This window comes from Stegastes partitus, unplaced genomic scaffold (assembly GCF_000690725.1).
Source record: "Stegastes partitus isolate 25-593 unplaced genomic scaffold, Stegastes_partitus-1.0.2 Scaffold180, whole genome shotgun sequence".
NCBI lineage: Eukaryota > Metazoa > Chordata > Actinopteri > Pomacentridae > Stegastes > Stegastes partitus.
Genome location: NW_007577911.1, coordinates 402009 through 415036, shown reverse-complemented (window position 1 = coordinate 415036; position 13028 = coordinate 402009). Strand labels below are relative to the sequence as shown.

Here is a 13028-nt window from a genome sequence, read left to right as displayed (position 1 = left end):
AGATAGCATTTGCTGTAGGAGGAGATTTGCATCGCAAAGGAAAAGATATCACCCTGAGGAGTGGTGGAGAGTTATTCTCTGTCCGTTTGTATTCTGTCCACAGTGGCAGATACAGTAACAATAAAGTGCAACAGTTAACCTCACATAGTTTTAAACTACAGGTAGCAATCCAAAAGTAGCAGTACTGGAGTCAGCTTAGTGTTACTTATTTGAAATTGATCCAGATATGTTTATACATGTAACCATGTCAACCTTCCCAAGAGGTTTATTAGGATAGCCACACATTCAGAGGTAACATAAAGGTTATACACAATTCACGTGAACTGCAGTGGTCTCAAGTCCATACTGGCTGCACTGGTTCAACTCCTCAGGCAGGGTGGGGCAGCCTCAGGGGGGGTGGGGGAGGCGGGTGGGGTCAGCCGGAAGAGGGACAGTTGACTCTGGGATGGTCCTATAGAAGACTTCCGGACAACTGAGCTGTAATAGTGAAAATAGAAACCATGCAGTCAGTGGCGCACTAGATACAGACGGTATGAAAAATCTGCAATTTGCTTGAAGTACAAAGGTCCGGTTCATAATTCACTGGTGCCTTAGTGTTCCCTCAAGTGAGGTAACAATTAGATAAAGTCAAAATGTCACTGGAAGGCAGGATTCCTCTGCATTATCCTTTTCTGTCACAGTGACAAAGTGATGTAATATCAGTCCTTAAAAAGTCAGGATTTCAGTGCCAACAGACAAAAGCTCAAGTGTGGGGAGAATTATAACCAAACACTTGTGGTCCTTACCCTTCTTCAGTATCCTCCTGCTGCTCTCCATCTACAGAGCCCTCTGTGGGATCAGCACTGCTGTCCTCCTCCTCGTCTTCCTCCAGACTGCAGCCCATTGGGCATCGTGAAGGTGAGCCCAGCTCCCTGCTGTCATACTCACTGTGCTCTGTGGGCTCCACAACAATAGAGGGGAGACGTTCCCTTCTGTAGAGAAAGTCTGCAGGGTAATCTGATTCTTCATTCGTGTTGGCTTCAGGAAAGATCTGGATCAGGGACGAGATCCATTATTCATAATGGCCATCAAAAATAAATTAATACTCAATACAAAAACAATACACATCTTCATATTTGCATTCACATCTAAGATCACGTTATGTCCTAGACAAGGTAGCTACCAAAGGCAGTGAGTATCATGTTGTCAGAGTAAACTGGTAAAATTATGTGAGAAAAACATTTGTCTTCTTAGCTTCAATGATATTCTGTGATCATTTCAAGATATACAGCCTCCTGTTTTGTTTTGTTTTTTTTCTATGTTCTGCTATGTAGTATAGTGATTTTAAATGTAAAATGTTAAACACTTTACCAAACTCTCTGGCACTGAGGGTTTTTGAAGAAATAATTATGCCATTGGACCTAGATATTGTCATTAAAATAAACCAATTTGGCATTGAAAGAAGGCATGCCACTGTACTGCAGTAAGAGTTGTACCTGATAGGCTTTGCTCCCTCTTCTTTGAACTGGACGGTCCTCCATCTGAGATTCTACTTGACTGAGAATGACGTTCATACTGCAAACACACACACACACAACAGAAATGTTTGTTTAGTTGTTTTCAATTATTTGACCTAAATTTATTAATTAATTACCATAACAGGATTTTTAGAATTATGAGAACTGCACTCTGTCAAACATCAACTGTACACGCTGACACTTAGTGATCTAAGTACATCGTTACAATTCCTACAATCTGTTTATCCTATTTATGCACTTTGTATTTATTCATTTATTATGCATTATGAGACAACAGACAACCTTTGCTTCAAATTTGCAATGACAATAATCAAATTCTACTCTATTATATTAGGTATCATTAGGCCAGTTCCATCTAGTGCAAAAAACACAATATCACTTTGCTGGCAGCAAGCAGAACGTTATGCTTTGCTCTTTCTCTCTCTCCCCCCTCTCTTTTGTGACAGTAAGTATATTAATGTGTAATAATTCAAGTGTAATAATTAAGGTGTAATAAGCCTTGTGACAAAATATTACAAGTGTACATTACAGTATAATATATATTAGTTCAGCTGCAGAAACTTGAATACAGATTATTGTTTATACAAAATTAAAAATGAAGATTTACTATAGGGGCTTAATAGTATAACAACCAACCATTTAAATAGCTGTTGTCACAGAGAACGAACACAAAAGTGACTTCAAAAAACAAAAATGTGCCACAGTTTTATTTTCCTCTGCAAAGCTAGTAAACAGCATCATGTGTTAGAGTCTATGGGAAAGTCTGATTTGAAAAGTCCTGGGAGTTTATGAGATCAAAATGTTATCCATATTTGTATCTGTACGCTTTTGTTGTGTTGTACTATCTATCTATCTATCTATCTATCTATCTATATATCTATCTATCTATCTGTCTACAACAACTTTCCAGAAATTTTCAACTCCACTCAACTCTATAGGGACCTGTGGATGGAGCATTTGACACATTCTCAATACAGAAAAGTGTAACAACTGTCCAAATGAGATGGGAGACAGCAAGGAAAGAGTTTCTCCTGCCGAGTTAATCTGCAGGTAAGTACTTAATGACATAACAGGCTTGATCTGCAACGGACTGGTCAACCCGATGGTGGGGGAAGGGATGAACATGAGTGTTACGTTCAAATTGACAGTCTCATATTGTGTCACAGAAAGACCAGACCTGGCCATTAAAATTTCATGACATATTGTATCATAATGAATGTATAGTGCATGTTTCTACTGTATATGCACATTAACAATAAAAAAAATATGTATTATGGAGGTGAAATGTATTGTCTCTAAACACCAATGTTCTATTTTAGACAATAAATATATTTTTATATGCTCTTAAAGTCAATGTGTGCAGGTTTTACACGACTGTATCAAGTAGTTACGTGACTACTAACTAACTGGACCAACTGTATAGTGAGCTCTGAAAATGGGGGCATGATGTTTATCCCAGGCTGTTGGCATGTAATCCCATTTCTACCTTAAGGGTTCGAAAAAATTTGGTCTCTGAAATCAGTTATCTTGTTATCTTACTCTACATTTGCCAAAGTTTTGCCATTTTACATTAATGATGTGGCACAGCACACTAAATTTCTCACAGTTCCAGAAAGTTTGAGCAGTTAGTTGATTGTGTAAAATGTCTCAGGAGTATTTTAGTGTTGAATCTTACCTGTGTGACGCAGGAATACAGCTCATCTCCGCAGAGGCCTACGGACAAAAACAAGAACGTACTCCAAAAACCTTGGAAAAGAAACTGTACTATTCTCGTTCAAAGTTGGCCTCTCTGTGCTGCCTGTCACTTTGCTTTCCTGTTTGCTGCCAGTCACAGGTCCAGCTTCCTTTCTTTCATAAATCCCTCCCCTCCACTGTTTTCTCCTCCCCTCCCAACATTTTCCCACAGTGTCCTGTTTAATGACGACACCACGCATTCACACTGATGCTCAGACCTTCTTTCCGAGCTGACAGGCTTAGTGTCACCTTCGATTACAAACAAAAGCTTGACGTAACATGTGAGTGTGCAACATGTGGCCTTGTACATAGCCTAAAGATTAGTCAGTGAGCTTTCTGTCTTCACACATTCATCGCATTTGAGAGTTTATTTTACATCATGATTAACACCAGACACTGACCCGAGTACCCCAACTATACATTATTCAACAGGGTTAATGTCGAGAGCTACCTAATAGGGACTCAAAGAGGATTGGGGATAGTATGTATGGAGTCAGCCAGGTTTTCTGTGATATTCTGGGGCCAAAGCTTAGCAGTGTGGGAGGTGTCATTTTAGAGAGACAATTCATCACCAACTATGAACTCAGGAGAGATAAAAGTTTTTAATGCACCTATGTTGACACGTAAGTAATCTGTCTAATCATATGTAAGGTGTTCCCCTTTTCGTTACTCCAGCCATAGCAGTAATTTTCTAGCTCATGCAGCAGGAGGTGCTCATGCATGTGTTGTTGTCTGTAGAGTAACTTGCCACTGACTGCTGCATGGAATACGTTAAAAGAAGCAACATAATTCTTGCAAAATTACTGTCGTCTGACCAGATTACAGAGATGAACCATTACAAGATGATCCCTGCATGTAATTACTTTGCTTAATGTGTCCTTCAGTTTTATTAAAACATCATTATTCTCTTTCTGGGTTTAGTGTAGAATATTAATCATGCTATATGACATCTGTAATGGAATTTTGGCTCAAATGGACTGTTGAACAGTGTGTTGATTGAAACGTCCTTAACCAGAAGATTAATATTTAATAACCGATCAGATTTATAAAGCGCTTTTCGAGGCACTCAGAGATGCTTAACACTGTCAATTTTCATTCACACACATTCATTCTGGTGGTGGTAGCTACGATTGTAGCCACAGCCGCCCTGGGGCAGACTGATAGAGGCGTGGCTGCCATTCTGCGCCTACAGCCCTCCGCCCCATGTCTCATTGTCACTGTGCTCAGCGCCATGAACATCCTGCTACCCACACTGGCTGTCGTTCTTCCAGTCCCTGAGTCAGCCAGTGTTAAGTTTGCATATGAGTTGGTCAAGGCTTCTCCTCCACCTGTGAACTCCAGGACTGATATGACACCTCTCCTATTCCTGAGTCTGCCCCTAGGCCTGTCAACACATACCTGGTTCTTGAGTCATCCTATGCCCTATCAGTTTATTATGAGCCTATTGTTTAGTCAGCTGACGCCTCTTCTTTTCTTTTTGTCTGGGTCTCCTGATACCGTTCCTGTTTCCAAGTCTGCATTAACTGACACCACTTCTGTTCCATCTGAGTCAACCAGCATCATTCCTATTCCTGACTCGGGGTCAGATGACACCTCTCCTGCTCCCAAATCAGCTCCTGTGTCTGTGAAGGGTGGCACGTCTTTGTTTGCTGAGTGTGGAGTCGAATCAGTGAACAAGCCAGGCCCACACACCTTCTATGGTCAGCTGACACAAAATCTCTTCCTAAGTCAGCTGATGTTACACAGTTCCTCAGTCAGACAGAGTGCCCTGCAACAGCCGTCATCTTTGACCGTCAAAATGAGAAGCCTCTGTCCACCCTGTTTGCTGGTATCCTGCAGTATCCAGCCACCTCATCACCACTGGTGATGGCAAAAGCCCTGGTCTACCTATGTCGCTGGAAGGCCTTTGCCATAGGCTACCTGTCTGACCTCCAGAGGTGTTCCACCTTTGCTGTCAGACTCCTGTTTGGCCTACATAGGGCTCCTGTCTAATTGATCAACCCCTGGGCCATCCTCCTATGCAGTTCCATTTGCCATCCCTCCCTATAGCTTATATTTTTTTCCTTTTCAGTTGTTTCTTTTATATTGAACACATTGGTTGGAACACATTGCAGTTCCATATGACAACTAATGAACTCTTTAAAAGTTTTTTTTTTTTTTTTTATTTACCTTAACTATTTTGAAAAAAGTACAATCACACTGTACTGTGGAAGTGCAGAGCATTAGTTTAATAGCTGTGTGGCAGCTGTGTGCTATATTTATAAAGAGCGAGTTGGGGAGGAGAAAGAGAAGAGTGAGTGAGTACACACAGAGAGCTAGAGACCCTGTGGTAGACAGCAAAGGGGGGACAGAAATATTAAATGAATGAGCATACAACTGAAGAATGAGGATTTTTCAGAACCAATGAGGCGGGTGAGAATCTCTGCTGCTTTCTTGAAAAAGAGTGCGAGAAGAAGACAGAGGAAAACATGACACGAGGAGGACAGAGAGGCATGCCAGAGGGCAGAGAAGGGTAGAAACAGCAGGGATATTAAAAAATAAATAAAATCAGGCAAGCTATTAAAAATCTTGGCTCATTTACAAAATAAGAGATTTGCAAGCATCAGAACATGACAGTGTAACAGTAATAGCCAGCACTGATTCAGGTCAGTGGTTCCTGTTTGCTGTCTCACATGAGAAATAAAAAGGGAAGAAAACAAGCATGGAATGGTAATAAACAATAATTAGTGATAGACAAAAAAGGTAAAGAGGACCTCTGTGCCTCTCTGTTATGTTTCATTGTTGCAGTAGAAGCTTTGGAGTACTTTCAATAGATGGAGTGTGGAGAGAGGCAGACCCAAGCACCAAAAAAGGTCTTGATTCAGAGCTAGAGAAACTGCAGGCTTGACAGATGCACAGCCAAGGAGAGAGAAGAAAAGGGAGAGACGGAGATGGGGGGGTGGGGGGAGATATAAAAACAAACAAGAGAGAAAAAGTGACAGTACACCAGAAGCGAGGGGAGGATTAGGGAACAAGAACTGTCTAAAGAGGATGCTGTCATGGAAAAACTATATTCCTGTACTGTGATCAAGAAGTGTAGCAAGTGATAGAATAGAAAGACAAGGCAGATCCGCCAGTGCTGGATTGGGACTATAGTTAGGTGGTGATCCAGAGAGATAGATCTAAAGAGCAAGTATTTGTGTCGGTGAGGACGGGGGTGCTGTTCAAGAAGGGCAGTAAGGGAGGGCCGTTGCTGTAAATGTGATTGTCGAGAGACCAACCACAGCAACTGTAAACTCAGAGGCAGAAAAGTATTTGTCTTGCTCTACTGTACATCCAAGTCACCATGGCCATCAGGGTTTCACCACTACTCTAAACAGCCCTCAACTACTTTGCACCATGTCGACGGGCCCTGGCCTTCTTTTACCTGAGCTGACAGGGAGCCCCCTAACCACAGGACTTGCTGGTCTCCAGACACTGTTGGACCTACTGGTCGGTGTCTATCAGGAGTTCTACTCCTCACCTTTCACAAAGGAGAAGTATGTCTCTGGTTTTCTGCAGTGGGGTGAGTTTTTGCTTCTTATTTCCAAGTGTGTGTGTGTGTGTGCACGCATGTGTGTGTGTATTTTGTTCCATTTCCATACCAAGAAGTTCTGCTACTGCTTGACAGACTCACATGTGAAGCCACTGTGAATCCTTCATAAATCCACCTTTACCAAGACGTTTAAATGTCAGACTAAACAACTAAATGTGCTATTCACATGATGCTACATGCTAGTTGGCAGCAATTGATACTGGATTTTTCGAAATGTTCTTTTTTGTTTAGTTTTTGTCTTCTTTTGGGTTGGGAGTGAAGGTGGGGGCAGGGTGAAAGCGCTTCATACTTGAGTGTTTTTATTTTCTATCCCTAAGGTTTCAGGTGCATGAACTTGGCAGCAATGATTTATCTACAGTGCCAGTGTCTTGCCCTATAGCCTTTATAGTAAATATATACTGTAGAATATGCAGATACCATTAAGGTCAAGGGCTTTTTTTGTTTTGTTTTTATGTTGGCAGATGTTTAGAGTAATATTGTGGCGCATGTCGTCTCAGACAGTGGCGAGCACAGATAATGCTCCAGTGAGTGCGTGGTTATTTTTGTACTAAAGTTATTTGTAGAACTTGATCTTGCCACAAGGGCACATGGGGGCATTTAGGCCAACCAGAAGAGCTCTTATATTGATTAGAGGGGAACACAAGTGCTCTAAAATCACTGACAATCCTTACTAAATTGACCTTTTGCTTTTAACCATTATCCAAGGTTTATACCGGCTCACATGTAAGGAAATCATTATACATCAGTGACCTAACCCTCGGCCATTGTAACAGAAACAGAGCGATGAATTGATGAATGATAATTAAACATCTTAACTTTCCCCAACTGTCGGCATTCTACTATGTTTTGCTTACAAATGGTCAATGAAGTGTTTGGGTTTCAGAATCTCAGTGTATTTGGTTGATGACATTACTACCTAGAGTTATGCACGTTTATAGATTTAAACATGAAAAAATTAAAATAGCTTAATATGACATGTATGATGTCCATCAATGACAAATACAGCATCTTCAAATATGCAAAAAACAAAAAATATTCAAAAAAACTTAAGCCTATCAAGGTGAAAATCCATCTACATATAATATAGCCTTTAAGTTTCCACATCACACTAGTGTGGAGCAGGATAGCTTTCTGAAGCAGTTCTGATGTCACAAATCCTGTTTGCAGGTCCACACTTTATATTCTCATTTTATACGAGCTTGGAGAAACTTTCTAGTTTCTGCATGAATCAGAAAACAGCCATCTGGTGCAAAACTGAATTACGTTATTCTGACCCAGACAAGAAACTTTTCTTTTTACTATCTTTCTTTTTTTTCTTTTTGAGGTGAGGGAGGCCTAGATAAAGTTTGAAACTGTTGATCAGTTTTCATAAGTAAATCATATAGAAGAAGACATATACAGTTGAAATCAGAAATTTGCATACACTATATAAAAGACATATAGCCTATTTTTCTCACTATCTGGCATTGAATCAAGGCACTTCACATAGTGAGTGCCATAGCAACCTTACAAAATTATAAAGAGAAACCCAACAAATTGTTTGGATTTCCAGCACTTTGCAAGAGTGGGAAGAAAAAAATTCCCCTTTAACAGGAAGTAACCTCTGATAGAAAAAGGCTCAGGGAGCTTGACTATCTGCCTTGACCAACTGGGGTTGGGGTAAAGGAGAGAGAACAGGGGAGCAGAGATAAAACAGACAAACAACACACTTCTGAGGTTGGTAAGGCCAGTAAATGCAGATTAGAAATGTTTAACTCCACAGCCAGAGATGGACAAACACAATCTACAGGAGAGAGAAGATGCAAAGCAAGTGACGTGTAATGGTGGTGTACAAATCTATAGGGACAGAAAGACACAAAAGGATAGGTTGGCTTTAAACGTCCCTTAAATCTCCGTCTCGTAAGTCTCAGAGAGCTACTTTTATCCTGGAGCTTTGTGGTGTCTCTCCCTTTGCTTTCCACAAAGTGACAGATTTCTTTCAGTGGTTGGTTTAAATCTGATCGCAGGTGATTGCACGAGCACTGATTCTGATGAGTAAGTCAACAGAGAGGTGGCGGGAGCTGGCAGTTACAGGCCTTGCTTGATGTGACAATGTACCACCTCTTGCAGTGCAGTCTGGGAATTGTAGTGTCAGCATTGTACTGTCAGGTCCATAAATATTTGGACATTGACACAATTTTATGCATTTCGGCTCTGTACTCCACCACAGTGGATTTGAAATGAAGCAACCAAGATGTGCTTTAAGTGCTGACCTTCAGGTTCAATGTGAGGGTATTTACATCCAAATCAAGTGAACGGTGTTGGAATTACAACACATTTTATGTGTGCCCTCCACCTTTTAAAGGGACCAAACGTAATTGGATAAACTAACATGGTCATTAATCAAATCATCACTTTTAATACTTGGTTGCAAATCCTTTGCAGTCAATGACAGCCTGAACTCTCAAATCCGTAGACATCACCAGATGCTGGAGTTTTGTCCCTGGTGATGCTCTGCCAGGCCTCTACTGCTGCTGTCTTTAGCTCCTGCTTGTTCTTGGTTCATTTTCCCTTCAGGTTTGTCTTTGGCACCTGAAATGCATGCTCAATTCTGTGCAGCCTTTTCTATACACCTCACAAAGGCATTTGATATATACTGGTCAAAAAAATTAAGGGAACAGCTAAATAACACAACATAACTCCAAGTTAATCACACTTCTGTGAAATCAACCTGTCCAGTTAGGAAGCAACACTGATTGTGAATCAGTTTCACCTGCTGTTGTGCTAATAGAACAGGCAACAGGTGGAAATGAGAGGCAACTAGCAGGACAACCCCTATAAAGGAGTGGTTGTGCAGGTGGTGATCACAGACCATGTCTCTGTTCTCATCCTTTCTGGCTGATGTTTTGGTCACTTTTGCATTCTGTCAGTGCTCTCAGCCCTAGAGGTAGCATGAGGTGTGTCTACAACCCACACAAGTTGCTCAGATAGTGCAGCTCATGCAGGATGGCACATCAATGCGAGCTGTGGCAAGAAGATTTGCTGTGTCTCTCAGCACAGTGTCCAGAGCCTGGAGGAGATACCAGGAGACGGGCCAGTACACCAGGAGACGTGGAGGGGGCCATAGGAGGGCAACAACCCAGCAGCAGGATGGCTACCTCTGCCTTTGTGCAAGGAGGACTAGGAGGAGTGCTGCCAGAGCCCTGCAGAATGACCTCCAGCAGGCCACTATTATGCATGTTTCTGCTCAAACTGTCAGAAACAGACTCCATGACGGTGGTATGAGGGCCCGACGTCCACCAGTGGGGTTTGTTCTTACAGCCCAATACTGTGCAGGGCGACTGGCATTTGCCAGAGAACACCAAGGTTAGCAGACTGACCATCGGCACCCTGTGCTCTTCACGGATGAGAGCAGGTTCACACTGAGCACATGTGACTGACATGGCAGAGTCTGGAGACGCCGTGGAGGACGTTCTGCTGCCTGCAGCATCCTCCAGCATGACCAGGTTGGCGGTGGGTCAGCAATGGTGTGGGGAGGCTTTCTTTGGAGGGCCTCACAGCCCTCCATGGGCTAGCCAGAGGTAGCCTGACTGTCATTAGGTACCGGGATGAGATCCTCAGACCCATTGTGAGACCATATGCTGGTGCAGTGGGCCCTGGGTTCCTTCTGATGCATGACAATGCTAGGCCTCATGTGGCTGACGTGTGTCAGCAGTTCCTGCATGATGAAGGCATTGATGCTATGGACTGGCCTGCCCGTTCCCCAGACCTGAATCCAACTGAGCACAACGTGGCGTTGGTGTGTGCCAACAGGCACAATAGTAATAGCCTCAGTAGAGCAGCAAATATTCTTCAGGACCAACCCCATCCTGGACTCCATCTGTTTGACCCACTACCCTTTGGTAGACACTTCAGGTTCAACAAATCACAGGCAAACAGACTAAAACGCAGCTTCAATCCCAGAACCAGAAGAGAACTGAACTCCAAACTGAACACACGAGCTGTCTGGGTTCTACTAGAAACTTAACTACAACCTTTTCCACTTTGTATTTATTTTTCATGCACTGAAGAGAATTTTAAATAAAATATTTCAGTACTGCACATTCATTTTCAGTTTTCACTTCATGAGTCCAGTAGTTGTTATATGAGGTCCAATGTTTTAATCAATAGAACATCACTGCATTACAACCTCTCGTTTTTATTGTCCAGAAATGAATGGCAGCATAACTCCATCACTATGTTCTGTCTTTATAATAAGGGTTCATTACAGTACACAATGCTCTGTTCTGTCCTCCAATCGCAGCTGAACCCCTGGTGAGGCAGGTTAAGAAGACACGTCTCAAAAGAGAGGACTTTCACATCCTGAAGGTGATTGGCCGAGGCACATTTAGTGAGGTGAGCAGGACTGCAGCAGGAATTTTACATCTAAAGCATTTTGAATTGATTAATTATTTGACTTAATGATTCAAGATTTCCCTCCAGAAATGTTCAAATATATTTTTAAGCCTCTTTCATTTACACACTTTTCACAAATTATTTTTATGAGTAATGATGTATGTGTGTGTTTTTGTTGTTGTTGTTGTTTGTTGTTGTTTTTTTAATAATTTGTAAGGGAACCTGTCTGCCTGGCACTGAACTGTCAAAATAATGTAGTAAAAAGTTAAATATCCCAGCTCCTCTGGACACATATACAGACGTGATTTAGGTTAAAACCCCTTTTAAACCTTTATCCTTCTTTTTCTGCTCTAAATTGTCAGTAAAATGAGCACACCTGCACAATTTAATGCGATCCAATGCACTACAAGACCTATAACAAACCCTGCCCTTTAACTGTTTCTTCCAGTTTTTGTTGATAGTATGTCAGAGACATGTCATGTTCTACTCTACGGGGTTTCTTAGACAGTCTTCATTGTCAGATTTCATTACAAAAAGAGAAGTTTCAGATATTCATCTCCATACTTGTAAGTGAATGGGTGTTTATCCATTCAAAACAATACAATACTCCAGTGAAGCATTGGAGAAAAGTACACTGATTATTTTCAATTTATGTGCAAATGTACATACTGCCAGAGTTTGTAAACACCACTACATCTATTAGACAGTCAGTATCTCACTGACTATTACTGTCTTTACATTTTGTGCCTGTTGTTGTGGTTTCTTTGTCTTGTACTTATCACAGGTTGCTGTGGCGAGAATGCGAAGCACACAACAAGTGTATGCTCTGAAGATTATGAATAAGTGGGATATGCTGAGGCGAGGAGAGGTACACGCACAAACCTTAACTCACATTCACAGGGGCATTCATGTGTTCTTTTTTTTTTTTACTGTTTTCCCGACTGAGAGGTAAAAAACAATCAAAGTCAAACTTTCATCTATGCTAGATGTTCTTCAGGGTTTTTTTCGTTGTTGTTTTTTGGGGGGTTTTTTGGCATTCAGAATTTTTTTCTGGCTACCTAGCTTTGATCCAGTTGTCTCTGTGTTTTATACAGACAGCATGCTACCAGGAAGAGAGAGACGTTTTGCTGAGGGGTGACAGACGGTGGATTACAGCGTTGCACTATGCCTTTCAGGATGACAACTATCTGGTATGTAATGATGAAACTTTCCAGGCAATGTGTTGTACCCCTACAGTAGGTCCTGCTTATCACGAGCGTGCCAGTCTTCAAATCTCTTTATCAACTTTCCCACCTCTGCTCTCTCAGTACCTAGTGATGGATTACTATGCAGGTGGGGACCTGCTGACTCTGCTTAGTAAATTTGGAGATCGGCTCCCCGAGGACATGGCTCAGTTCTACCTGGCAGAGATGGTCATGGCCATTGACTCTGTCCACAGACTGGGTTATGTACACAGGTAGACTACTCTCTTCTTTGAAATACTGCTGACTTCTTCTTTTTTTAAACATGTTTGAAAAACATATTTGTTTTAGACTACAGGCAAAAGCCATTCCAACTTAACTAAAATGTTAACCGTGTTTGTTTCTTTGGCTCAAATATTTTTTGGTAATAAGCCCAACAAACTTTATGAGGTGTATCAGAAAAGTTTCAGGCCTGGTGTCACAAAAGATATATTTCAAATCCAAACTACAAACTACAAGTTTTCCCCTTTGAAGTAATCCCCCTGGAGTCTAAACCAGGGGTGGGCAATCCTGGTCCTCGAGGGCCACAATCCTGCATGTTTTAGATGTTTCCCTCTTCCAACACAATGATCAGGATCGTTATCAGGC

General features: G+C 41.6%; 2 protein-coding genes across 3 annotated transcripts in view; one reads left to right on the top strand and one right to left on the bottom strand.

The window, feature by feature from the left end:
• Positions 1-359: 359 nt before the first annotated feature.
• LOC103356023 (protein LBH) lies at positions 360-3218 on the bottom strand. Its single transcript, XM_008280054.1, has 4 exons — positions 3193-3218; positions 1476-1554; positions 786-1030; positions 360-477 (listed from the first exon to the last, which is right to left on the bottom strand). The coding sequence occupies exons 1-4, from the start codon at positions 3216-3218 to the stop codon at positions 360-362; spliced, it is 468 nt and encodes a 155-aa protein (XP_008278276.1).
• Positions 3219-6286: 3068 nt separating this feature from the next.
• The window catches only part of dmpk (DM1 protein kinase), a 13784-nt gene continuing 7042 nt past the window's right edge, over positions 6287-13028 (top strand). For both annotated transcript variants that reach the window (XM_008280052.1, XM_008280051.1), the window contains exons 1-5: positions 6287-6795; positions 11108-11199; positions 11984-12067; positions 12294-12389; positions 12507-12655. In XM_008280052.1, coding sequence (XP_008278274.1) covers positions 6630-6795; positions 11108-11199; positions 11984-12067; positions 12294-12389; positions 12507-12655 — 587 coding nt within the window. In that variant the 5' untranslated portion in view covers positions 6287-6629. The remainder of the gene's footprint in view (positions 6796-11107; positions 11200-11983; positions 12068-12293; positions 12390-12506; positions 12656-13028) is intronic.

Excerpts from the sequence above, each read along its gene's own strand:
- LOC103356023 (XM_008280054.1), bottom strand. The coding sequence starts at position 3,218 with ATGAGCTGTATTCCTGCGTCACACAG. Across the intron at positions 1,031-1,475 it reads GAGGGAGCAAAGCCTATCAG|ATCTTTCCTGAAGCCAACAC; the intron begins GTACAACTCTTA and ends TCCCTGATCCAG. Across the intron at positions 478-785 it reads CAGGAGGATACTGAAGAAGG|CTCAGTTGTCCGGAAGTCTT; the intron begins GTAAGGACCACA and ends TCACTATTACAG.